This window comes from Lithobates pipiens, unplaced genomic scaffold (genome assembly GCF_037356315.1).
Source record: "Lithobates pipiens isolate NorthernLeopardFrog02 unplaced genomic scaffold, aLitPip1_a1.2 Scaffold_10, whole genome shotgun sequence".
NCBI lineage: Eukaryota > Metazoa > Chordata > Amphibia > Anura > Ranidae > Lithobates > Lithobates pipiens.
This window is the reverse complement of record NW_027507686.1, coordinates 218,090,335-218,117,509: the sequence shown is the minus strand read 5'-3', so window position 1 is coordinate 218,117,509 and position 27,175 is coordinate 218,090,335. Positions and strand designations below refer to the sequence as shown.

Sequence of the window (27,175 nt, the reverse complement as noted above, 5' to 3'; positions counted from 1 at the left end):
GTTTTGCAACATTAGAGGAACACAGTTAATGTCCACAGCTTTGTAATTTGTATAGAAATCTGAAGCATAAACTGAGAAAACAACCAGCACCAAGTATTTTTAAGATAGCCATTTTAGTACTTATATTATGATGGTTTATTTGTTAATACTTCTTGACCACTGCAGCTTCCTTGTTGCCATTTCCTGACAAATTCAGACTTTTAGAGGATCTAACTTTGAAACGGGGTCCAAAAATCAGCATTTACAAAAGTTACAAGAAAAAACACTCAAAAGACTCTCCCTTTGCAAATCAAGTGGAATTGGGTGTATGAAATATAAAGCGCACCTCCAAACCGATTACTAAACTCTCCAGCGATCCCCCACCCATTCCTGTGTTGTACAAATCATTATTCTTTTCATACAATATCTGTCCTGATGGCGTTTAATTGTCACAGATGAAGCTCCCGTTTAGTACTGGAGGCTGCCATTGCCTGAGCCCCAGGCTGGGCCATTCATTTCAGGGCAAAGCAACGTATTTTAAATTGATGTGGTGTTAGGGAACTTAGTCTGATTCCTTTACAAGCCCCTTTGTGTTACCTGTAAAGTGTTCATGACACCGTTTGCCAATACAGCCATCTTGCCTGCAACAGATTTCACACCCTGCTTAAATTGGGTGATATCAGCAGAGGGCAGAACATTCCCCAACGAGACTCCAGCTGCAAAATAAAGGATTGAGCCAATGTAATAATTGTTTTGACAAATTTCAATTGATGCTAAAGTGATTAAAAAGGCAAAAATATTTTTTTTTACATAACATCTTCCACTTACCTGCCCTGTGTAATTGTTTTGCACAGAGCAGCCCCCCCCCCCCCCATCTTCCTCTTCTCAGGTCCCTCACCGATGCTCCTGGCCCCTCCTCTTCTGAGCGCCCCTACCCAATAGCATGCCACTTGCTATGGGGGCACTCGTGCATGCTCACTCCTGAGCCATGCTCTGTGTCCAAAAGACATTGCGACTGGGGCTTGGCCCTACCCCCCACCCATTGGCTCCGCTACGTGTCTTAGTCATTGAGCCGGTTGAGACCCGGGGGAGAGCAGCCGCTCTCATGCACATCGCTGTATTGGGATCGGGCTTGTGTAAGTATTAGGAGGTAGTGTTGGGGAAGCTGCATACTAAATGATTTTTATCTTCATGCATAGAATGCATGAATAAAAAAAAAACAAAAAAACCTGCAACCTTCACAAGCACTTTAATGATCAGTGCTTGAAATTAAACGTTGCCGCCGCCGCCGCCCCTCCCCAACATATATCATGTTATTTTTAAGAATATTATGCAGTTTATTTTTTATTTGGCCAAATGCCAAAGAACAGTGGATAATGCCCCCTATTATATCTCTCCATGGTATCTATGGAGGCATAAAACAAAAACGGCCCTATATTTAAGGACCGATTCAAAGGAGGTCTCCAAAACCGAATAAAAACCATCGTCATTACAAACTTGCAGGTTATCAAACAGGTTCTGTGCTCTATGGAACTTTTTGTGCTAACTTTTTGGGACCAATCCCAAAACACTTTCACTGTACACTGTGTGTAATTAGTAGGCTTATCTAGACCCCCACAAAAGCACGACAATGAGGCAAACTTCCTCTCCTGCTACAAAAACAAAAAACAGCAGACCCAGGTCATTTATTTCTATTTTTTTTTCCTGTGGGTAGCAGTGAGATTCACACATAAGGCAGAGTATATTGGAGAACGTACCTGCTGCGTTTACAGAATCTGCGTCTCCAAAGAGGTCAGCTGAGCTGATGGCATTGCTGGAGGAGAGCTGCTGCAGACGGGACCGAGCTTCATACTGCAGAGAGACAAAGAGCCATCAATTGTGAGCATCACACATAACTTGTGCCAAAATATCACCAAATGATCTACACAAAACTCCAGCACAAAAACAAAGGAACAAAAAAGTAATCAGTTAAAGAATACTGACTGACCAATGACGCAGAGACTGATTTGGACCTGGGGTAGCTAAAACCACATAGGGGGGAAATTCAATAAAGCATTTAGGACACTTTCGTGGTGTGGGCCCTTTAAATTCAGAGGCAGACCAGTGCTAAATCACGTGGCAATACACCCCGCCTCTCACCTCTTCTTGCTGCTGTGTGCCCGATTTCTATCCTCAAATCGCCCAAGAAAACCCCCACCTTCCCCTCTGTGCACGCTCACCGCATTTACCCTTTCCCAGCTATCCCCTGGCTTCTCTGTGGCCTCCAATCTCCTCCTTTCCCATGGTAACCTCTCCCTTCTGCCCCCATCATCTGCCTGAGCACTGGGCACCTTGTTTGCTAGAGCCCCAGTGTCCTCAAAACCAGTACCTCATCCTCAGCCCCTTTTAGCTGCTGGTCAGAAAATTTCCTGGCAGAGTGGTGCAAGTAAACAAAAGGGGTGAATGATCCTGGCTGGTATGACAATAGCACAACACACACAATTTACATTAGGAAATGATAGTGAGCTCAAAAGTTGGTATCAAAAAGTACAATGCGTGCAACTTCAAATATTAGTACAATTAAGAAAAGAACCTAAATATTTGTGGAATTCTAGACAAAAAGTACTGTACACTACACAAAAGAGTACACTAGGTCCATTTTATACTAAACGATCCTTTGGGTGACCAATCACCAGTGATAGGATAGCTAGATTGTTTAGATCCTAATCGTTTTAATATTTATAAGACAAGCTTGATTTTCAGCTGGGTGTCTGTCCCCCCCAATGATGTTGGAATGATGCAATTGGCTATAGTTTTTGTGCAGCCTGCATGTTGTTTCTGGAATAGAGCACAGGGCTATGAATTATAAATGGTGCTGTTCAGCGACTAGCGGAGAAAAAAGGTTACAGGATGAGTTACAGTGGGGGGGGGAAGAGTGGGCCAGTCAAGCAGAGCAAATTCAAATATATGTTGGGCCAGGCAAGGACATAAGGCTGGTGTTTTCAGCATCAATTAATCATTGTCCTGGAAGTGGAATCTGCAAGTAAAAAATTGCTATATCTAGAGCTTACTGTACGTTACTGTAGTGCAAACAGTAAGTTTGGATAGATACATTAGATTGGAAAATTGGATTGGAAGGATAAATAAAAAAAAAAACTATGTGTTATGTTTGGCATATTTGAAACAAACTATTTTGGTACTAGTAATGAAATAAAAAATGATAAAATAAAAGCATTTCGGCTGGGCTACATGGGGGAACAGAAACAGCCTATAGGTATTGCATCGGCAGCAACAAACTGCACCATGCATTTAAAACTACACATCTATATGGGCCAGATTCTGTAAAAGGTGAACTTAGCCTTAAAGCCCCTCTCACACTTGTGCAACTTGTACTGCGACTTGAGACTGCAAAGTCGCATAACAAGTTGTACCCCATGATTTCCCAATGGGTACCATTCATATCTGTGTGACTTCAAGTCACACTAACTTCAAACTTTGGTACTACTTTGGTATGACTTTGATGCGAGTTTAGGTCCATAGACCTCAAATTTACACAGGATTCCCTGAAATCGCATCAAAAATTGTGCGACTTTCAAGTCGCGGCAGTGTGAAAGGGGCCTTAAGCCGCACCATTATTGAAGCCAACCTTCCCTATTTCTACTGGCTAACCTACATATATACAAACACTCTACTTTTAATACTATACCAGCCATTCTCAACCAAGATTCCATGGAACCCTAGGGTCCCTCCAGAGATTGCTAGGGGTTTCTTAAGCTCTGGCTAACTGACCTCCCAATCTGATGGTTGCTGCATAGTTCCAGGCCCAATGCCGTTTGACAGAGCCAGCAACAGGATACCAATGCTAATTTAACTGTCTGTAAGGGTAACGTTCCAACTACCACTGTACAGAATGTATTCTTCCCATTGACCACCACTGTAAAAGGAGGCATTTTTTCCATTGACCACAACTGTAAAAAAGGGATATTTTGCAAATGACCCAGGACCTGAAAAATATTTTTAAAATATTTTAAAAAATTGTGAAAGGCCAAAGCTATATCAGTGTTTCTAAACTTTTTTCAGTCAAGGTACCCTTCAACGTTATGGACAGTCTTGAGGTACCCCAATCTAAAATGTAAAAAAAACTATTCCAATAGCTTCACATAATGCAACACCACCCACACACTTAAGACACCCAATGTAAGAGGCATTTATTCTTCCAAAGCAAAATACACTTTTGGACACTGGTACCGATTAGTATTCCAATGTTTCTCTTCCCTCTCAGCTTCTCTCCATCACTCAGCTAATGTAACACCCGTACTGTCGGAGAGGGGCAGGGGAGGGTCACACAAGGATGTGGTGTAGGCGACTAACATCCTCCTCACCAACTGATGACATCATTGTTAGAATGCCAGTGGCTAGAAGGTCATACTGATGCATAATCCACTCTTGATCCACCCACTGGCTTGCATACAATTTTTAGGCATTTTGCCAAGTCACCCCTGAAGAATCCTTAAGGCTTCCCAGGGTTGTGAGCAAGCAAGCCATCGCTTGTGAAATGTCTACCATTGCCTGTACCTGTCTGACCCTTTTGACAACAAAGAGGACATTGAGATAATTTGGAGTTCCAGTGTGGGACCAATTCCTTGTTTTGTTTGCCTGGGCATCCTGCTTGAAAAAGGCTGCTCTATATTATACCCTACTTTTAATGCTATATAATAAAAAATATGGAAAAAGCAAGCATGAAAAAAAATGCGAAAGGCACAGAATATAAAAAAAAAAGGAGAAAGAAATATCACTGAAAACACACAATACGTTCACTCTAAATAAAAACGGCCAGGGTGACATGCCTTCAGAACAAACAATACACCCATCTCCCCTCTAGGTACATATCACAAAGACTAGTGGCCAAAGTGCCTGGACTGCAGCAGTAGATTACTCATCTTCACTTCTGGAAGGGCCATATACATAATGATGGTTTACGGAAGTAAAAAGTACTTTTGGAAGAATTATTTTTATTTTCTAAAACAAGTTTGAGAATGGGTGGGAGCAAACATTTTCCTGGAGATGGACTTTATGAGGATTGGTACCAGGAACGCTCGAATCGCTAAGTGCTTATGTTGCTGTGCAGCCCAGCTTTCAGAGCTGCAACAAGGTAGTCAGACCATACCTACATGTCTGATAAGACCCCCAAAACTACAGGCATCTTTACGGTCACTGCCAGGTGTTTTGTCACCTTAAAGTGGTTGTAAACCTATGTGTTTTTTCACCTTGCCGTATACGGAGCCGGTTGGGGGTGGGTCGCCCACCAAACTCTGGGAGACAGCAGAGACATGACAACATGGTATTCTACTATTATGGAGACTGGTGGTTATTCCATAATTATATATTACACAGTTTGTGTTATCACGTGGTATATTTTATAGCCAATAGGTTACGCTGTACTTGTGCCCAACATAGTGGAGCCCCATATTCTCAAATGCATATCACATGTTGGATTTGATTATGTAATACAGGTTGTTCATTTTTATGTTGCTCTCAGATATTCACTGAAAAGCAGTTGAGAAGTTAAATTGTTGAGCAAGAAGATATATTATGCTATTTCTGGGCTTTAATATAGTAAGTGCATCTATTACTGTACAATTATACGTCAATTGAAGGAAGTAGTCTCTATAAGTATGTACGAAGAGAGATAAAGAGCGCATGTATGGTCCCCTAATATTGGTGAGCTGGCTCTGATGAAGAGGAGATTCCTCAAAATGCATTAGCAAAGATATTATAGGTTGGTCTTCAAATGAAGCACTAATTGTGCGAAGTGTGTCTTTATATTATTATACAGGATTTATATAGCGCAAACAGTTTACGTAGCGCTTTACAATATAAAAAGGGAGACAATACAGTTATAATACAATAAAAATACAAGAGGATTAAGAGTTCCCTGCTCAGAAGAGCTTACAATCTATTAGGGTGGGGCAGGTGAGACAAAAGGTTGTAATATAACTTTTGCGAGTACAATATACTTAATATAACCAATTAAAAGTTCTTTTTTGAAGGATCCTACACTATGCCAGTTTATCGGAAGCAGCATTTATAATTTTAAACAAGCCACTTGCAAGAAGAGCTGCACGATTCTGTCCAAAATAAGAACCACGCTTTTTTTTGCTTATAATAAAGATCACAATACTCGCAGCGTAACATCTTTCACATTATACAAACAAATTGGGCTAACTTTACGTTTTTTTTTTTTTTTTTATGAATTCATTAAAGTGTATTCTTTTCCAAAAAATTGCATTTGAAAGACCGCTGTGCAAATACAGTGCGACATAAAATATTCTGACAACCACCATTTTATTCTCTAGGGTCTCTGCTTAAAAAAGGTTATATAGGAGAATATTATAATATATATATATATATATATATATATATATATATATATATATATATATATATATATATATATATATACACATACATATATACACACATATACATAGCGATCTCAATTCTTTAACGATTAATTGTGCAGCTTTAATACATTTCAAGCAGCATTCAATCAAGTCCATTGAAGTCTGCTAGCAGCTCGTTTAAAGTGACAGTCAGCACTCTCACCATGATCTATGTCCCCAAACTGGAGCTGACAGTTACTGTAATGGTTTCAGAAAACCCACTTAAAGCCATTAGCATGAAAGCATCAAGAAGTGCTTAGTAGAAGTTATGTACTTACCTCAGCATCCTGCTCTCTGCCAAAAAACATGTCTGAGGAGATGGCTTTGGCGCTGGCGAACTTTGTGCGTGCTTCGTTGGATTCTGGAGATGGGGTGGGCTCTAGTTTTCTCCTGTTTGCAGGCCTGAGTGTGAAGAATACAATACATGAGAGCTCATCAATAAACTTTATAAGAAAGGTATTATATATGCTCAGAATCTATTGCTCTGGTCATTACAGACCGAGAATCACTGCTGATTTTTATGCTTCCAGGTTCCCTCAAAGCCATTAGAAAAATCAAGGTAGTCTACCAGTATCGCTTTAGATCGTTTCATGGTGCAAAAATAAACGATTGAAGGTAGACTGCGTTTATGGGTTTGTTAATTTTTGCCAACGAAAAGTGTCATAAAGTGGTTTATATTACCATTTCTGTGCAGAGAGCTGAAGGGTGTGAAGCCAACCAGACAGCAGAAGGTGCCTGCAGGCCCTTCAGGGTCATAGTAAGTCATACACCTGTCGGGTTATACTGCCACCTCAAGGAGGATTGGACACTGGCAAACAAAAATTGCAAGCCAGCCCAGGAAAACCCCTCCTACCAGCAGTTTTTTTTTTTTTGCTAATTTCATAGAATGATGGATGCCTTTTCTTTAGCTCTGCTGAGAAAGGTTAAGCCACTTGTGCTTTCCAGACATCTGGTACTGGTAAAAGTCAGACATGCAGCGCTTTCCAGGTCTGGAGTGGTGCCATTGCCTCAGTGCTTACCCCGTCTCTAAAGGCTCACTTCATAAGTAGGCCATTTGGACCATGGAGCATCTTCAAATGTGTCACTTTCCAGCAGTTTCACCACAGAAGGGTTTTAAGGCTGAGGAACTGGGCACAAGCGTCAACAGCTGGGTGGAGTGTTACATGCACTCCATGATCCCTTTTTTGCTATCCAGTGTTGAGGAAGCATCTTCCATTGCTACTTTTTATACAAGAGCCTCGATTCCCAGCCCTACTGTCCCCCTACAGTGGTCACTTTTGGCCAGCCGGACCCTACACCTGTTTCCAAGCAGTTGGGTTTGAGAGTTCTGGAAGCTTTGCCCTGTAGCCCGAGCTACATTGCTTTCCGCCTTGCAGTGCAACAGGTCTGATTCTAGACATGGTGGCCCAGTTCTGCTGTATGGGGTCTGTATGTAAGGACTACAGAACTTTGCCCTTATCATAACAAATGGGGGTGGGAATTGTAATACACAGAGAACCAGGATGGTAGCAGCTAATAAGAGTGCAGCAAAGGCAGAAAGTGCAAAGTTATGAGCTCACTAGATTTCTGGCAGGATCAACAGATTTTTTCTTTGCATTTAACAGATATAACATTTTAAGGTTACCGTATATACTCGAGTATAAGCCGAGATTTTCAGCCTCTTTTTTGAGGCTGAAAGTGCCCCCCTCGGCTTATACTCGAGTCATCGCTGTCTGCCCGCTCGATCAGCGTGTCGAGCAGACAGACAGCGGCCATTCTATAATTCAAAAGCCGCGCCTCCGGCTCCGCCTTCGCCTGTGATAGGCGGAACACTGAATTTCCCAGCAGCCTGTGTTCCGCCTATCACGGACATCGTATCATCCTCGTACTACGGACGAGGATGATACGATGTACGTGATAGGCGGAACACAGGCTGCTGGGAAATTCAGTGTTCCGCCTATCACAGGCGAAGGCGGCGGCGCAGCTTTTGAATTTTACAATGGCCGCCGAGGCGCCGACGAAGAGGGCACGGGACGGAGGCAAGGCACGGCACGGCACGGCACGGGACGGGACGGGACGGTGGCAAGGCACGGCGGCAAGGCACGGAGGCAAGGAGGCAAGGCACGGGACGGAGGCTCGGGACAAAGGCTCGGGACACAGGTAGGCTGGACACACACACACACACACACATGGATGGATACACACAGGGATGGATGGATGGATGGAGACACACACACACAGGGATGGATGGATGGATGGATGGATGGAGACACAGACACACAGGGATGGATGGATGGATGGATGGACACACACACAGGGATGGATGGACGGACACACAGGGATGGACGGACACACAGGGATGGAAGGACACACAGGGATGGAAGGACACACAGGGATGGACGGACACACAGGGATGGACGGACACACAGGGATGGACGGACACACAGGGATGGACGGACACACACACAGGGATGGACAGGCATGTCTCACCCTCGGCTTATACACGAGTCAATAAGTTTGCCAGTTTTTTTGGGGGTAAATTGGGGGCCTCGGCTTATATTCGGGTCGGCCTATACTCGAGTATATACGGTAACAATTTGTGATAGTTAAAAACAAACCTAAAATGTAAAGGGAGGCCTTACTGACCACTAGAAAAAAAAAGGCAGGTGGGGGCGGAGTTAAAATGTCCTTCAAGAGGAAGTAAACCCTGATGGAGTTTACTTCCTCTTTCATTCCCTGCAAAGGCAAAGCATAATGGACTACTATGCATCGCATAGTAGTCCATTATGTGTCACTTACCTGATACAGCGAAGTCACCGCTGTTCCCTGTAGTCCGGCGCATCCATCTTCTCGGTGGGTCTCGCAGCTCCGCCGCTGTCATTCGGCGAAGCCGCGATGACATCGCTCATGGGAGCCGAGACGCGCGGCATCTTCGTCATAGACGATGCCACGCTCAGTGCGCCTGCGCGCCGCTGTCTGCGGCGCATGCGCCGTAGACAACGGTGCCCGTCTTCGGGAAAATATCTCCTAAACCGTATAGGTTTGGGAGATATTTCTTGGACCTACAGGTAAGCCTTAATCTAGGCTTACCTGTAGGTCAAAGTGGTTTGTAAGGGTTTACAACCACTTTCAGTATCAGACGCTGTTCAAAGAACTTTAGGTGTCTGCTGAACGTGTGTCACTGCACCTAAAGCCCAACTTGGGGAACCTTGAAAATTGCAAAAAGTGGATTTACTTACCTGATCCTCCATGCAGCTAGAACAGTCCTTGCAGTTTCTTCTCCGATGCTCCAGTGGTCCAAGGTCCCGACATCATCAAGGTGAATGTAGGGTGCATAGCCCTTCATTGAATGTGATGACGCAGAGGGACAGGCCACAAACCGGAATGTGGGAAACTGAATATTAGGCAAGTAAAAATGCTTTTTACTCTCCCCTAGACTAAATTAGCAATCATTGCAGTGTGTGTGTGTGTGCGTGTGTGTGTGTGTGTGTGTGTGCGTGCGTGTATGTGTGTGTGTGTGCGTGCGTGTATGTGTGTGTGGCCTCTGAGTTGGGCTATAAGCTGAAAGAGAACACACATTTTAAAAAACAGGACAAAAAAAAAAAAGAAGTACAAGCTACTTCCCTGGTGACATACTGAGAAAACTCACCGGTCACGTGCTGGCTGAATACTGGAGATGGTCACCTCTCGCTCCTCCTCACCCTTATCTGCAGACCCCCAGGTAGAGTTTTCAGTTTCCCATCTTGTGTTAAATCCTTCAGCTAGCGAGAACGGGTTGTCTTTATATCTAATAATAATAATAATAATAACCCACAATAAAACAAACACATTACATTAAAAAAATGTACGGTAGTTAAAATCATGAACACTTAAAAATTAGAAACAGGCTGGAAACAAGAGAATGCAGTGCTATTACCCCACAGGCAATCCAAATCATCTCTGAAGCCAGTGTTCTGGCAAAAACGACCGCTGAAACCTCACAAATAATCAGTCTTAAAAAAAAAAAGGAAAGCCGGCACAATGGCAAATATAAACTGAGCAGCATTATGAGTTTTTATTGATGCAGAATAATACAGCCGCAAGCTGGTCAACAGGTTTCGGACACCCTGGCTTTATTCATGACTGTCTTGAACAAGGCCAGGATAGCCAAAACATGTTGACCAGTTTGCAGCTGTATTACTCTGAATTAGAGCTGCAGGATTCTGGCCAAAAATGAGAACCACAATTATTTTTGCTTAGAAAAAATAAAAATAAATCACGATTCTCACGGTGTAACATCATCTTTGACATTATACAAAATGTAATTGGGCTAACTTTACTGTATTTTTTTTTATTAAAGTGTATTTTTTCCAAAAAAATTGTATTTGAAAGACCGCTGCGCAAATACTTCTAATTTACACACCGAAGTTCATTCCTTTGATCTAAAGGACAAAACGTTACAATGCGTCGCTAACGAATGTTGTGATACTCAGCAGACTGCATATATTTTTTTTTTGACAGCTGACTGCTTCAGTAGAGAATTCTCTGCATAGAAAGAATCCTGAAAATGCTTTGTCAAGATCGCAAGGGGGAAAAGATCAGGATTACTATTCTTAACGATCAATCATGCAGCTCTACTCGGCATCAATGAAAACTCATCAAGCTGCTGATGTATGCCATTGTGCCAGCTTTCCTCTTGGACAAATCTACTTGGCTCCCTCATATAAAAAAAAAAAAAAAAAAAAAAAAAAAAAAAAAAAAACGAAAAAAAAGAAGAAGAGGAAGAAGAAGAGGAAGAAGAAGAGGAAGAAGAAGAGGAAGAAGAAGAGGAAGAAGAAGAGGAAGAAGAAGAGGAAGAAGAAGAGGAAGAAGAAGAGGAAGAAGAAGAAGAAGAAGAAGAAGAAGAAGAAGAAGAAAGAAGAAGAAGAAGAAGAAGGCGATACACGTATTACAATGTCCATGAATACACTATGCCTGCCATAGAATTGCACTATATTATACCTGAAGATAGATAGCTACCACGATAAAGGAAAGGAATGGCCAGCACTCAGGATGACATAGTATTTTTTTTATTACATGCATGTACAAAGCTGTAAAAGAGCCTATGCATTTCAGATGTTAGTTATAGCTGATAAAAAAAATGAAAAACTAAGTTACACTTAAATAGTATATACAAAAAGGTCACAGATGAACAGTGGCAGGACAAGGTATTTCAGTGCCCAGGGCGAGGATGGCAAAATGCGCCCCCCCCCCCCCACCTGCGCATAACAGGGGGCGGGGCTAGTAGAAGCATTTGCAGCACACAAAAATATACGTGATGGTTGTATTGGTTATATGTGAGAGCTTCAGTATTACGGATTACATTTGTGACTGGTCCTCACAATGATCACAAAGTACACAGCCAATTAGATTGCTTTGATGGCGGCTTGGTTCGCAGCCAATGAGTAACTTGGCTGCCCAAGAGTATTTTGAAGATTGTAAACTGTGCTCTAGAACTAGATGAAGCTGATCTTGGTCCTGCTTAAAAACCTCCTTCGCTCTGCGGGCTGCAGCGCTGATCATTGTATTCTGACAGTGGAGGAGTCCTGCTGTCAGAGTACAATAGCACAGAGGGGGATTCCTTTATTCAATTCATTTTAGTGGATGCAGGGATCTGTTCAGCCTGCTGGGGAAAAAAAAAAAAAAATAAGAACAACAACATGTACTAGGGTTGCACTGATACCGGTATCGGTGCCGATACTAAGCATTTGCACAAGCATTTGGAAACGCACCACATTCCACAAGATTCGTTGCAGTGTGATATGAGCCCATTCATTTTATATGAGCTCAAATCTCACCACAAAAGTTCCAGTAACTGGTATCAGTGAGTACTTGAGCACTGGTATCGATACTCGTAATTGCCAGTACAAAACAGATATTGGCACAACCACCCAGCTTTTAGACAATGTGCCAGGGTGTTAAAGCTATATAGGTGTTCTAAAGATAACAGGGAAAACATTTGTCATTGTTAGCACTCATACACAAGAACACTATGCTGTAGGTGAGCATACACTATACAATCTGATTGTACAATCCCCTTTAGATTTACCTAAACTTTTGTAATATAGGGACAAACCCAAACAATTAATTTTAAGTAGTATCCAATCAGGCAGGCCTTTGTACTACATAGTTGGTGGCAGATCCAAAAGATATTGTACAATCAGATTATACAATGTATGGATCAGTTCCCCCCCCCTTTAGATCTATGGCCAGCTTCATTAGCTCATGTGTAAAATCACGGTTTTCTTATGCCTGGGGAGCCCACCAAGCATCCATGCACATGACTTCTTTAGGGCTTATTCACATGCAGTGCAGACATGTGTGTCTTGTGCAGGGCTCTCTTATCAGTACAGTGATTGGGTGCATCCCTGTGCCAGCGTCCCATTCACTTCTATTGGAACCCGCACCTGTATGTCATTTTAGGATACAATAGCTGTGTTCATGCAGCCTCATGTCCCAGTAGAAATGAATGGGGTGCTGGCATGGGGATACGCAAAACACCCATGTACCCCTTGCTGATAAACGACAGCCCTGCATGGGAGAACCCTTGGGAATGCGCATGTACTAAAAATAGAATGTGACAGAACAGTTGCCTCCACAGCAGTGAGCAGAGATACAGTATGAAGCCTGAAAATGTTACCCGAGAGACAAGAGGAGAGGACACCACTGAGTTTTGGCTGTGCAGTTAGAGGGAGGGGGGTCACTATACAGAGGAGTAATAGGCTCTGAGATGTCTGGAGCAGGGAGAGATAAGAACAGGAGCCTGGGTAGGGGGCGGAGGTGGTGATGTGCCACAGACATCGGGACACTAAGAGAAGCCGCTGTCCAGGCAAGGAGAGGAGAGGAGCAGAAAAGTCAATCAAGAAACCATGGACAACCGATTCCTTCCCAACCTGATGTGCCCATCTGCTCCACTCTCCTGTCGTTCAGACAATAGTACAGTGTACTGTGCAGGCAGGGGGTGGGTGTAGTGCACATGTAGCCTACATGTAGGGACAAAGCCACTCTCTGTCTGTGTTACATTTGGCAGCATATTGTATGTTGGCAGGCTTGTACCCAGCAAACTGCGCCCTCTCTTCCCACAGTAAACCACTCCGCCCCAGGGCGGCTGCCCCACCCCTAGTACTGGCCCTGCAGGTGAATTAAAAATGCAAAAAGGGAAACCCCAACGTGCAATGGAACACATCACAAAAAACTGCCCCCTTATGAAACAAAGGCGCTACATGTATTACAACGTCCATGAATATACTATACCGGCCATAGAATTGCACTATATAACAGACGATCGATAGCTACCACAATAACTTACTTTGGCGGTCCAGAGGTGAAGCTGGAGTCTTCCAACAGGTCAAGCTGAGATCGTGAAGATTTAGTTGCAACAGGCGTCTCCTGTTCAATCACATGCATCTCTGAGAGAACCGAATGCGAAATAGAACTGTGCAGAGGTAATGGCATTGTAATAAGCATTCTACCAAGCAAATCATCAATACATTCTTAAAAAGGTTAGGTCTGCTGTCAAATAGATAAATGTAAAATTAAAAACATTCCCATCCTCATCAAAAGCTCACACACATTTAAAAAGGCATCAGGTTTAGACAGCCATTACGGAGTTCTCCACAAGGCCAGATACTATTTGCAAGTTCCCACTGTGCTTCCTTCAGACCATACTGCGCCATGCACTAGGCATAGAGTATATAGCTGCCATTTCCAGAAATACCCCATGATGCATGAAATCTGGAGCGTTCATGGAAAAGCAGAAAGTGCAGCAGTGAAAGGCTGCAAACATTTCCCAGCTCTGTGAGGCCACATCAAAAAAACTTCAAGCATGGGTGCTCTGCCTATGTATATGGGGTTTAAGGTCAAGCCAGCTGTAAAGCAGATCAGTTCCACAACAAAGCCAGTAAAGTGAAGAACAAAGTTGTGAGTATGTTTATATAAATAAGCAGAGCTTCCCCTTTTGGGGGAAGCTCCACTTTAACCTAGATTTAAATTGAGGGGGAGGCTACTTGAATAAGCAGACCTTACTATAGGTGTCTACAGTGACCGATACATACAGTTGTGCTCATAAGTTTACATACCCTGGCAGAATTTATGATTTCTTGGCCATTTTTCAGAGAATATGAAGAACACAAACATTTCTTTCACTCATGGTTAGTGTTTGGCTGAAGCCATTTATTATCAAATCAATTGTGTTTACTCTTTTTAAAATCATAATGGCAACAGAAACTACCCAAATGACCCTGATCAAAAGTTTACATACCCTGGTGATTTTGGCCTGATAACATGCACACAAGTTGACACAAAAAGGGGTTTGAATGGCTATTAAAAATACAAAAAAGGTATACAACCACTTTACCTACAGGCAAGCCTATAATAAGGCTTTCCTGTAGGTAAAATGAATATCTCCTAAACCATTGTCAGTTTAGGAGATATTCACTTTGCATGCAGCCGCTAATGTTAGCGTGCATGTGATGTGAAGGTCTAGCATAGTGTTGGTGAACCTTGCTCAAGCACTCTGTACTGTAGATGAGCATCATGGGAAATGTAGTTCCAAAACATCTGGGGTGCCAAAGTTCACAATCACTGGTCTAGCTGAAGGTCTCGTACAGAAAAAAAAAAAAAAAAAAAAAAAAAGTGCGTGTGTTCAAAACTCTAATCAAGTGGAAAATTAGGGGTTCCGTTGAAACCAAACCTCGGTCAGGTAGACCAACTAAAACTCCAGCCACAGCTGCCAGGAAAATTGATCAGGGTGTAAAGAAAAACCTACAAATAAATTCAGATGAAATACGGGACTCTCTGAAAACATGTGGTATGTCTGTTTCAAGGAGGCACTTGGGCTGCATAGTCGAGTCGCCAGAAGAAAGCCATTACTATGCCAATGCCACAAAGTATACCCCTTAAAATACACCAAACAGCACAGAGACAAGCCTCAAACCTTCGGGCACAAAGTAATTTGTAGTGCCAAGATTAAAATTTAGCTTTTTGGCCACAACCATAAACACTACATTTGGAGAGGAGTCAACAAGGCCTATGATGAAAGGTCCACCATTCCTACTGTGAAACACGGAGGTGGATCGCCGAAGTTTTGGGGATGTGTGAGCCACAAAAAAGGTACACTAAATTTGATCAAAATTTATGGCAAGATGAATGCAGTATGTTATCAAATAAATACTGGGAGAACATTTGCATTTATCAGCCAGGAAGCTGCACATGGGACCTACTTGGACATTCCAACATGACAATGATCCAAAACACAAGGCCAAGTCCACCTGTCATTGGCTACGGCAGAATAAAGTGAAGGTTGTGGAGTGGCCATCTCAGTCTCCTGACCTCAATATCATTGAGCCACTCTGGGGAGATCTCAAAACATGCAGATCATGCAAGACAGTGCAACAATTTACAGGAACTGGAGGTTTTTTGCCAAGAGGAACGGGCAGCTTTACCATCTGAGAAGATAAAGAGCCTCATCCACAAATACCACAAAAGACTTCAAGATTTATGTTAAGAGGGCAATACACGGTATTAAGAACTGGGGTACAGTGGATATTAAAAAGGTCCACACACCCCTGTTAAAATGTCAGGTTTCTGTGATGTAAAAAAAAAAAATGAGACAAAGATAAATCATTGCAGATTTTTTTCCATCTTTAATGTGACCTATAAACTGTACAACTCAGTTGAACAAACAGAAACCTTTAGGTGGAGGGAAGTAAAAATAAAATATGGTTGCACAAGTGTGCACAGCCCTAAACTAATACTTTGTTGAAGCACCTTTTGATTTTATTACAGCACACATTACAGATTGCGAGGGCATCTACTATGTATAGACCTATTCAGATCACCCTGCAGATTTTCAATGGGATTAAGGTCTGGGCTCTGGCTGGGCCATTCCAAAACTTGAATCTTCTTCTGGTGAAGCCATTCCTTTGTTGATTTGGATGTATGCTTTGGGTTGTTCTAATGCTGAAAAGTGACGTCCCCCTTCATGTTCAGCTTTCTAGCTGAAGCCTGAAGGTTTTGTGCCAATACTGACTGGTATTTGGAACTGTTCATAACTCCCCCTACCTTGACTGGGGCGCCTGTTCCAGATTCAGAAAAACAGTCCCAAAGCATGATGCTGCCACCACCATGCTTCATGGTGGGTATGGTGTTCTTTTGGTGATGTGCAGTGTTATTTTTGCTCAAAACCTATCTTTTGGAATTATAGCCAAAAAAAGTTTAACCTTGGTTTCATCAGACCATGACATTTTCCCACATGCTTTTGGGAGACTTCAGATGTGTTTAGCTGGGCTTGGATGTTTTTCTTCATAAGAAAAGGCTTCCGTCTTGACATTCTACCCCATAGCCCAGATTGTTGTCACATGTACCACACAGCCAGTACTTCCCAGATAGTCCTGCAGCTCCTTTAATGTTGCTGTAGGCCCCTTGGCAGCTTCCCTGACCAGTTTTCTTCTAGTCTTTTCATCAATTTTGGAGGGACGTCCAGTTCTTTGTAATGTTACTGTTGTGCCATATTTTCTCCACTTGATGATGACTGTGTTCCATGGTATATCTAATGCCTTGAAAATTCTTTTGTACCCTTCTCCCGACTGATACCTTTTAACAATGAGATCCATCTGATGCTGTGGAAGCTCTCTGCGGACCATGGCTTTTGCTGTAGAAAGCGACTAAAAAAAAAAAAAAAAAAGGCAGGAAAGACCTACTAGAAAAGCTGTACTTTTTTGGGGGTTAATCAGAGGCACTCTAAATGATGGCAAGTGTGTACTGACTCCTATTTAACATGAGTTTGAATGTGATTGCGTAAGTCTGCACACTTATATATCCACTTTTTTTGTTTTTCTTCCTCTCCCTAAAAGATTTCAGTTTGTAGGTTACATTCAAAGGTGGAAAAAGTTCTGAAATTATTTAGCTTCGTCTCATTTTTTTACATCACAGAAACCTGACCTTTTAACGGGGGTGTGTAGACTTTTTATATCCACTGTATGTAAACTTTTGATCAGGGTCATTTGGGTAGTTTCTGTTCTCATTATGATAAAAAAAAAAAAACACAGTTGGCTGATAATAAATGCCTTCAGCCAAACATTAACTATGAGCGAAAGAAAAGTTTTTGTGTTACCATTTATATTCTCAGAAAATTGGCCAAGAAATCATAAATTCTGGCAGGGTATGTAAACTTATGAGCAGAACTATTACATACCTCCTGGAAGCCAAGCCCATGCCCAGCCGCTCTGCCTGCTCCCGTTTCTTCCCTTCCAGGTTCTGTAGCTTTTTCTCCTCTTTCTTCCTATCTATCTGAAGCTCCTGGTAGGCGAGTCTCATGGAAGAAACACTAAAAAAGGAAAAGAGAAAAAAAAAAAAAAAACAGTTTGAACCATTTTTCATACATTAAATTATGCGCCACTCAATTTAGCACTCTCAGAAACAAGTAATACCGTGCAATGAGAAGCTTCCTCATATGCAAATCAAAAAGGCAAAAAATAAAATAAAAACCCTCATTGCTAGTGACAAGTCCCAGTGAAAACAACATATCTAAACAATTGGTAGATCCAGAGATGAGGGCAGTTATGTGCACATCCCAACTTGTTTCATAAAAGGCAAGCTTGATCGTATCTCCTGAACCTACTCACTGATCACTGAGGCCAGCCATCAAACAGAAAGGACCAAGGATGGTGGCCGAGGTAAGTTCAAGTCTTATAGGAAAAGTTGACATGTTCCCATTATTTCAGTTGCCTACATCACTGAATTAGCCCTTTGCTTTGACATATTTTCTCCAAGGAAGGCAACCACTTTTACATGAAATGTAGGCGCTTCCCTTAAACCAAACCTTTAAATTTAATTGTACACATTTAGGATACAGTACATCCCCATTATATTACTCTTTAATACTTCCATTCCACTAAAACACAGTTAATGGGGTAATGCAGGAAGAGCGGAAAGCAGGGCTGCCGGCAGGGCACAACCATAGGAGGTTTATTTTATTTTTTTTACCTTAATGCAGAGAATGCATTCGCTGCATGGAAGATGGGCTTAAAGCGATATTAACCACTTGTTGCCTGCCATAGAGCAGAATGACGGTGGCAAAGTGGTTTTAATATCCTGACTGTGCGTCATATGATGTCCTCAGGATATTAAGCCCCCGGGGGCACGCATTGTGGCGATCGTTGTTGCCGTGTGTCAGTCTGACAACCAGCAACACCAATCTAGGTAAAGAGTCAGACTCTTTACCATGTGATCAGCCCTGTCCAATCACGGCTGATCATGATGTAAATAGGAAGAGCCGGTGATCGGCTTTTCCTCATTCGCGTCTGACAGGCAGGAGTAGAGTAGAGTCGATCGGCAGCTCTCCTGACCGGGGGAGGAGGGGTGGACTCTCAGTGCTGATTGTTTATCAGCACAGCACCCCCCCCCCCCCCTCGGATCCCGCCCAGGACCACCAGGGATGCCACCACACTGGACAACCAGGAAAATGCACATCAGTGCCCACTGACAATGCCTACCACTGCCACCAGGGATGCCCATCAGTGCCATAAGTACCCATCTTTTCATCCTTTCAGTGCCCACAAGTGCCATCCATGAGTGTCCACCAGTGAGGCCCATCAATGCTACCCATCAGTGCCACATATCAGTGCCCGTCAGTAAAAGAGAACTTACTTATTTACAATTTTTATAACAGAAACAAAACCAAAAAACTTTTTTTTTTTCAAAATTTTCAGTCTTTATCTGTTTAGCAAAACAAAAACTGCAGAGGTGATCAAATACCAACAAAAGAAAGCTCTATTTGTGGGAACAAAATGATAAAAATTTAGTTTGAGTACAGTGTAGCATGACCGCGCAATTGTCAAAGTGCGACAGCACTGAAAGCTCAAAATTGTCCTGGGCAGGAAGGTGTATAAGTGCCCTGTATTGAAGTAGTTAAACCCAAAACAAAAAAAAAATTAAAAAAAATGTATATGCAACATACTGCAGCTTTCCAATTCTTAGATGTGGTGGGTGAATTGGTTTTTCTAGGCTCCCCCTACCCCCCCCCCCCCCCCGCTCTCGTGATTTGGCGAGTAACACACTTCCTGTATTAGATTATCCCCAACTCTGGATGAAAGGGGCACTGTCAGTCAGGGGGAAGGAAAGTATTAGATGTACTAGCAGATTAAAGCCAGCCAGAGACGATTTGAATCTCGGTCGGTTCACCTGAAACCGAACCACGTATGGGCAGGCTGAATGTACCCAAGTTGATCGATCAACTTGGGTACAACCAGCCTGTTGCGTTTTACATGCGATTATGGCTAAGCCGCTAGAAATAATCAATGAGGTTAATTTACTAAATGCAAACAGCCGGTGCCCTTTGCAAAGTGCAGTTACACTCTTAGTAAATGAGGTAAAGACTCATTTTGCAAAGAATACCCAATCATGTGCAAGGAAAATAATGAAAAACAGCATTTTTACTTGCACACGATTGGATGATGGAAATCAGCAGAGCTTATGCTCATTTACTTTGGAGCAACTGCATTTTGCAAAGTGTACAGTCTTGTTTGCCTTTAATAAAATCAGTATAAAAAAAAGGTGAGTGCAGTGCTAAAACAATAACAATTATTTTCAAAATTTGCAAGTGAAAAAAAACGTAAAAAGAAAAACAAAAGGCAGAGTCCCAGTGCATAAAACTTTATAAAATTTGCAAGTGAAAAATAAAAACTAAAAGCAAAGTCCCAGTGCAAAAATCAATCCATATATAAGGAAAACAAACATCCATCCATCTGTGATGTCAGTGGCAAATAATAAAAATAGTGAAGATTCTTCAAATAAATGTTCATCCAGCTCCACACCCGAGTAAGTAGCCTGCTTACCAGCTAACTGACTGCTAAAAAAGCAGCCTCACGCAGCACAGGGAAATCGGTCTCCCCAAGACCATTAAAAAGAGGTTATGGAGCCGCAGCCTAGAACGATGTCAGAGATTCAAGACGTATTAAGGCAGTACAACCATGTGTCTCATCAGTGAGGTCCACAACATCTCCTAAAGCTTCCATTCACTTCCTTTACCTAAAGCCCATCAAAAATCCAGAGAAAAAAAAAAACGTGATGACATCACCATCGTAGGCTCCACCCTATGAGTTTTGTCATGATTGGACGTAGTCTGGGGATTGGCCAGGTGCATGTGTCATCACGCATATGGGTTATATAGAACGGTGGCGCCATCTTAGATACTGGCCACCGGGTTGATATGATAAAGCCAGGGGGTGCCACCATTTTAACTACTGGCTATCAAAAAAAGGAAAATTAGAACGAGAGAAACCAGGAAACATTTGGCAGAGACCTCGCCATCGAGTGGCAGGAAAACATAATAGAAAAAAAAAAAAAAGTGAACAACATTCACAACATTCACTGATGTACAAAAAGGACTCCTTAACCACATCAATGCCGGGCCTATTCTGCAACTCCTCTCCTACACGTAAAAATAATAATTTGTTTGCTAGAAAATTTCTCAGAACCCGCAAACATATAGACACCCTAGGGAATAAAATTGCGGTCATTGCCACTTTTTATCTCGCACAGTATTTGCGCAACAATTTTTCAAACACATTTTTTTGGGGAAAAAAATGTTTCACGATTTAAAAGATAAAACTGTAAACTTGGCCTAATTTTTTTGTATAATGTGAAAGATGATGTTGCGCTGGGTAAATAGATACCCAACATGTCACGCTTTAAAATTGTGCACACTCATGGAATGAAGCCAAACTTGAGTACTTAAAAATCTCCATAGGCGACGCTTGAAATTTTTTTACAGGTTACATATTGAGAGTTACAGAGGAGGTCTACAGCTAGAATTGTTGCTTGCACTCTAACGCATGTGGCGATACCTCACAGTGTAGTTTGAATGGCGTTTACATGTGGGCAGGACTAACACGTGCGTTCGCTTCTGAGCGCGAGCAACTGGGGACAGGAGCGTTTTAAAAACAACATTTTTGTATTTTTTTTTACATTTTTTTTTATCACTTTTATTCCTATTACAAGGAATGTAAACATCCCTTGTAATAGGAATCTATGCGACAGGTCCTCTTTATGGAGAGACATGGGGTCAGTAAGACCCCACATCTCTCCTCCAGGCTGGAAAGCATGAGATTGGTGAATTTTTTTTCACAATCTCATGCTGACAGCCGTGATCACGGCTTTGTTTACTTCCGGGAACCCGAGCGTGACATCATAACATCACGCCCCGGGCCTCCAGCGGTCATAGAGATGACTGGTGACCATCCGGTCAACGAAAATCTCTATCTTCATCATCCGGCGCCGGACGATTCTTTCTCCGGGTCTCCGGTGGCCCGGGAGAGCCCGGAGAAGCACCGGATGGCAGCGGGAGGGGATGTCGGCCCCCCATGTCGCCTGTAAGAACGATCAAGCGGCGGAACTGCCACTATGATCCTTCTTATGGTGCACAGAATCGCCGGCTGAAAAAAAAAGGATATCTGAATGATGCCTGTGGCTGCTGGCATCATTCAGATATTCCCACTGAAAGTCCAGGACGTCATATGACGGCCGTGGGCGGGAAGTGGTTAAACAAAACCTTTAATAAAATCAACCTGTGTTCTTCAAGCGGGGACAGTTTCCCTCACTGGGAGAACACAATGGCTCCACAGGAGGGATTATCCCATCAACGACTGTGTTGATGTGGGAAATTGAGCAATTTTCTTGTCTGCAACCCATGGTTGCAAGAAGGATAATCGCTCTATGGCCAGCCTTAGATACACTAACAAATTTAAACCAAACTCCAGCTCACACAAGTAGTAACAGCAACAGTTTTGTTCCTTTGGGGATAAAAATTTTACGTAAATAAAAGCGGATTATAAACACCCCCGTCAGTGGTAAATTGTTTGTCTCAACACTCTAAGCTCATTTGCAGGACAGCTTGTTCTTTTGAAAGAAAAAAAAAAAAACAAAAAACAAAAAACAAACAAACACAGAGATAGACAGATCATCAGATGAACATAAAAAACAAAAAAGGAAAAAAAAAAAAAAGCCATTACTTTTAAGAATTAGTAAGCTGCTTTCGAGTTCAAACAATATGATAACCAGGGTAATTGGCGCTACCTACAAGTAAAACTCCTTATATGTATGTATATCAATATATAATTCCAAATATATCATGTATTCATCTAGAAGAATATATATATAATAGAAGGAGGCATAACCCCAAAAGACTACCAGTCTGCGATTTAAAATTTACAAGCTACTCAGAAGTCCCAAAAAACAACAAAGTTCCTACTAAAGATTAGTTCCTGGGATTAACAAATAATTCCAATAAGCAAAAGAAAAGGAAAAAACGAAAACCAAACAACAAACTAGAAACCAAAAGAATTTTTTGTATCTGTATCGCTAAGAGACAGTATTCCCTAAAGTCGCATTAATGCCAAAGTGTGGTTTGAGTAGGCAAATTCCCAGTAAGAGGCGTATGTAAATGTGCTAGTGAACTTATAATCCCAAATATGCAAACTGTAAGTGTAAAACGCTAATGTAGATACATATGAAAGAATTTTTTGCCTAAAGTCGCATTATCGCCAAGATGTGCAAAAAACCAAGTAGAAGGTGTATATAAATGTGCTTAATGAGATTAAAATACACACTACAAAATTCAAATTATACAACCTATACATGCAATGTGCTAATATAAGCATATATATATGAAAAAACAAAAATATTAATAATATATAGAAATTATATCAAAAATATATATCAAAAAAGTGCAGGTGAAAAAACAAAGGACAAAGAAATGTGTACAAAAAAGAAGAAAAAAAAAAATTTATATATATATATATAAGCAAAAGGTCTCTTAAATAAACAATAAATCACAAAAATAGTGTCCAAATTTCCAAAAAATCTCTTCAACAGTGCAATTACAGAAAGTTCAAAAGATGTGACTAAAGTGCTTCTCGTGCAATCTCCAACGTGACTTCTGTGTTCCCCCACAAGGTCCCCCACTCACCAGAAGAATACACCCCTGCAGGGGTAATTCGCCTTGGAATCAAAGTCTGCCGATAACCAGCTCTTCATTCGCATCCAGAGAGAGTTTTTTCAGTCCCTGCTGATGTCCAGCTCCTCAATCGCAACCAAGGGGGAGATTTCCTCATAGGAAAAAAATTGTAGTCTCCATAGTGTGATTTGTATAAAAAATCAATTTATTGCCACAAAAATATAAACAAATAAAAACATAAAAAATGATAAAACGGAAAAAACAATTCTCATATGTTGAGACAAGATGTGGAACCACAGTCCATTAAAAAAACCTTTCAGCCTCCATATATAAATGATAACGTTCCAGGAAAAAAGATAAAAAAATCATAGAACAGGGCTGAGAGAAAGGTAATAACCATACGCTAATGGCACTTTATCCCAGATAACACAAAGGACTAGACACCAAAAAATAATAATAATGTCCCAGGATATAACCTGTTTAGAGTCACTCCAGTGTTTGTAAGTCCCCTAGGGATAGAGCCCTTCTAGCGCGAAAAAATAATAATCCGAACGTGGAAGCCGCCCGGTGGACACGCAGCTACGGCTTGCACTCCAACTGCGCTCCAACGAACGGAACTGACGTAATAGGCATAACTCCATCGAACGCGTTTCGTCATTGACGTCTTCAGCGGCGTTTCGTCATTGACGCTGAAGACGTCAATGACGAAACGCGTTTGACGGAGTTACGCCTATTACGTCAGTTCCGTTCGTTGGAGCGCAGTTGGAGTGCAAGCCGTAGCTGCGTGTCCACCGGGCGGCTTCCACGTTCGGATTATTATTTTTTCGCGCTAGAAGGGCTCTATCCCTAGGGGACTTACAAACACTGGAGTGACTCTAAACAACAGGTTATATCCTGGGACATTATTATTATTTTTTGGTGTCTAGTCCTTTGTGTTATCTGGGATAAAGTGCCATTAGCGTATGGTTATTACCTTTCTCTCAGCCCTGTTCTAGGATTTTTTATCTTTTTTCCTGGAACGTTATCATTTATATATGGAGGCTGAAAGGTTTTTTTAATGGACTGTGGTTCCACATCTTGTCTCAACATATGAGAATTGTTTTTTCCGTTTTATCATTTTTTATGTTTTTATTTGTTTATATTTTTGTGGCAATAAATTGATTTTTTATACAAATCACACTATGGAGACTACAATTTTTTTCCTATGAGGAAATCTCCCCCTTGGTTGCGATTGAGGAGCTGGACATCAGCAGGGACTGAAAAAACTCTCTCTGGATGCGAATGAAGAGCTGGTTATCGGCAGACTTTGATTCCAAGGCGAATTACCCCTGCAGGGGTGTATTCTTCTGGTGAGTGGGGGACCTTGTGGGGGAACACAGAAGTCACGTTGGAGATTGCACGAGAAGCACTTTAGTCACATCTTTTGAACTTTCTGTAATTGCACTGTTGAAGAGATTTTTTGGAAATTTGGACACTATTTTTGTGATTTATTGTTTATTTAAGAGACCTTTTGCTTATATATATATATATAAATTTTTTTTTTTCTTCTTTTTTGTACACATTTCTTTGTCCTTTGTTTTTTCACCTGCACTTTTTTGATATATATTTTTGATATAATTTCTATATATTATTAATATTTTTGTTTTTTCATATATATATGCTTATATTAGCACATTGCATGTATAGGTTGTATAATTTGAATTTTGTAGTGTGTATTTTAATCTCATTAAGCACATTTATATACACCTTCTACTTGGTTTTTTGCACATCTTGGCGATAATGCGACTTTAGGCAAAAAATTCTTTCATATGTATCTACATTAGCGTTTTACACTTACAGTTTGCATATTTGGGATTATAAGTTCACTAGCACATTTACATACGCCTCTTACTGGGAATTTGCCTACTCAAACCACACTTTGGCATTAATGCGACTTTAGGGAATACTGTCTCTTAGCGATACAGATACAAAAAATTCTTTTGGTTTCTAGTTTGTTGTTTGGTTTTCGTTTTTTCCTTTTCTTTTGCTTATTGGAATTATTTGTTAATCCCAGGAACTAATCTTTAGTAGGAACTTTGTTGTTTTTTGGGACTTCTGAGTAGCTTGTAAATTTTAAATCGCAGACTGGTAGTCTTTTGGGGTTATGCCTCCTTCTATTATATATATATTCTTCTAGATGAATACATGATATATTCGGAATTATATATTGATATACATACATATAAGGAGTTTTACTTGTAGGTAGCGCCAATTACCCTGGTTATCATATTGTTTTTATTTCTTGGAGGAAACTCCTTTTGGAGTTTCTTTCTTTTGTGGGTGGCAGCAACCTAATGATATAACTAGTATTTAGCCGTAGCTACTGTTATTACTATCCTCTCTTACTTCCCACCGTTGTCGAGCGCGGTTTTTTCCTTTATTTTTTTGCTTTCGAGTTCAAAGCTGCTTTAATTGCCCATCTAAATGAGCCCTTAAGCATGTTAACTGTTTCTGTTAAATCTAGCGTCCTCTAATTGCACCAGGATAACAATAAATCAAATACTGTATGTATGTATCGGTGTATAACACGCACTGTTTTCCCCTTAAAATCAGGGGGAAAATCGTGGGTGCGTGTTATACACGGATCCCTGCTATCTGTGAGGGAAGAGGAGCGAGCCCTGCTGAATTACAGAGCCGCAATCTCCTGTGTACCCGGTGCTCCGTCACTCACAGCCACGCCTCCTGGTCCTGCTCATATGATAGACAGGACAGTGGCCCAATGCAGGGCCAGGAGGTGTGGCTGTAAGTGACAGAGCGCCGGGTACACACGGCTCTGTAATTCAGAGGCACTCGCTCCTCCTCTTCCCTCAGAGACAGCAATGACGTAAAAGGCGAGGCTGCAGATGGGCACTGAACAGCCTGCATTGTTGGGCAATGTAATGGCTTCATATGGGCACTGAACAGCCTGCATTGTTGGGCAATGTAGTGGCTGCATATGGGCACTGAACAGCCTGCATTGTTGGGCAATTTAATGGCTGCATATGGGCGCTGAACAGCCTGCATTGTTGGGCAATGTAATGGCTGCATATGGGCACTGAACAGCCTGCATTGTTGGGCAATTTAATGGCTGCAGATGGGCACTGACCAAGGTGCATTGATGGGCTGTAACCCTAATTTTGCTTAAAAGTTCTTTCCTTAACCTCCTCCCACCCGCCCTATAGCCGAATGACGGCCTTAGAGCGGGCGGGTTCCTTCGCCTGGCCGTCCCTGGACGGCCTGGTGTTTACTTCCGCAATGCGCGCCGCCGGGGGCGCGCATCGCGGAAGTATTGTATTCGCCGTGTCTCCCGGAGACAGGCAAATACAGATCGCCGTGAACGGCCAATCAAGGCGGCCGTTCACAGCGCGATCGCAGCTGCCAATGGGAGATGATCTCATATGTAAACATATGAGATCATCTCCCATTGCAGTGTCTCTCCCTCCTCACACAGAGACAGCGTGTGAGGAGGGAGAGCGATCTGTGTGTCAGCCCCAGCGCCGCCTGCCAGTGCCACCTGCCAGTGCCACCTGCCAGCGCCACCCGTCAGCCCCAGCGCCACCTGCCAGTGCCACCCGCCAGCCCCAGTGCCGCCAGCCCCAGTGCCGCCAGCCAGCGCCATCCGTCAGCCCCAGTGGCAGTGCTGCCAGTGCCACCTGCCAGTGCCACCACCAGTGCCGCCAGTGCCCCCTGCCAGCGCCAGTGCCATCCGTCAGCCCCAGTGCCACCTGCCAGTGCCACCAGCCCCAGTGCCGCCAGCCCCAGTGCCATCCCCATTTGCCAGAGCAATTAGCCAGCACCATCTGCC

General features: G+C 42.2%; 1 protein-coding gene across 2 annotated transcripts in view; it reads right to left on the bottom strand.

Annotated features, from left to right (window-relative positions):
- ARFGAP2 (ARF GTPase activating protein 2) overlaps positions 1-27,175 on the bottom strand; it is a 59,619-nt gene that overhangs the window by 2,976 nt on the left and 29,468 nt on the right. For both annotated transcript variants that reach the window (XM_077461195.1, XM_077461203.1), the window contains 6 exons: positions 17,593-17,724; positions 13,708-13,833; positions 10,030-10,167; positions 6,680-6,803; positions 1,737-1,830; positions 577-695 (listed from right to left, as the gene is read on the bottom strand). In XM_077461195.1, the coding sequence (XP_077317321.1) occupies positions 577-695; positions 1,737-1,830; positions 6,680-6,803; positions 10,030-10,167; positions 13,708-13,833; positions 17,593-17,724 (733 nt within the window). The remainder of the gene's footprint in view (positions 1-576; positions 696-1,736; positions 1,831-6,679; positions 6,804-10,029; positions 10,168-13,707; positions 13,834-17,592; positions 17,725-27,175) is intronic.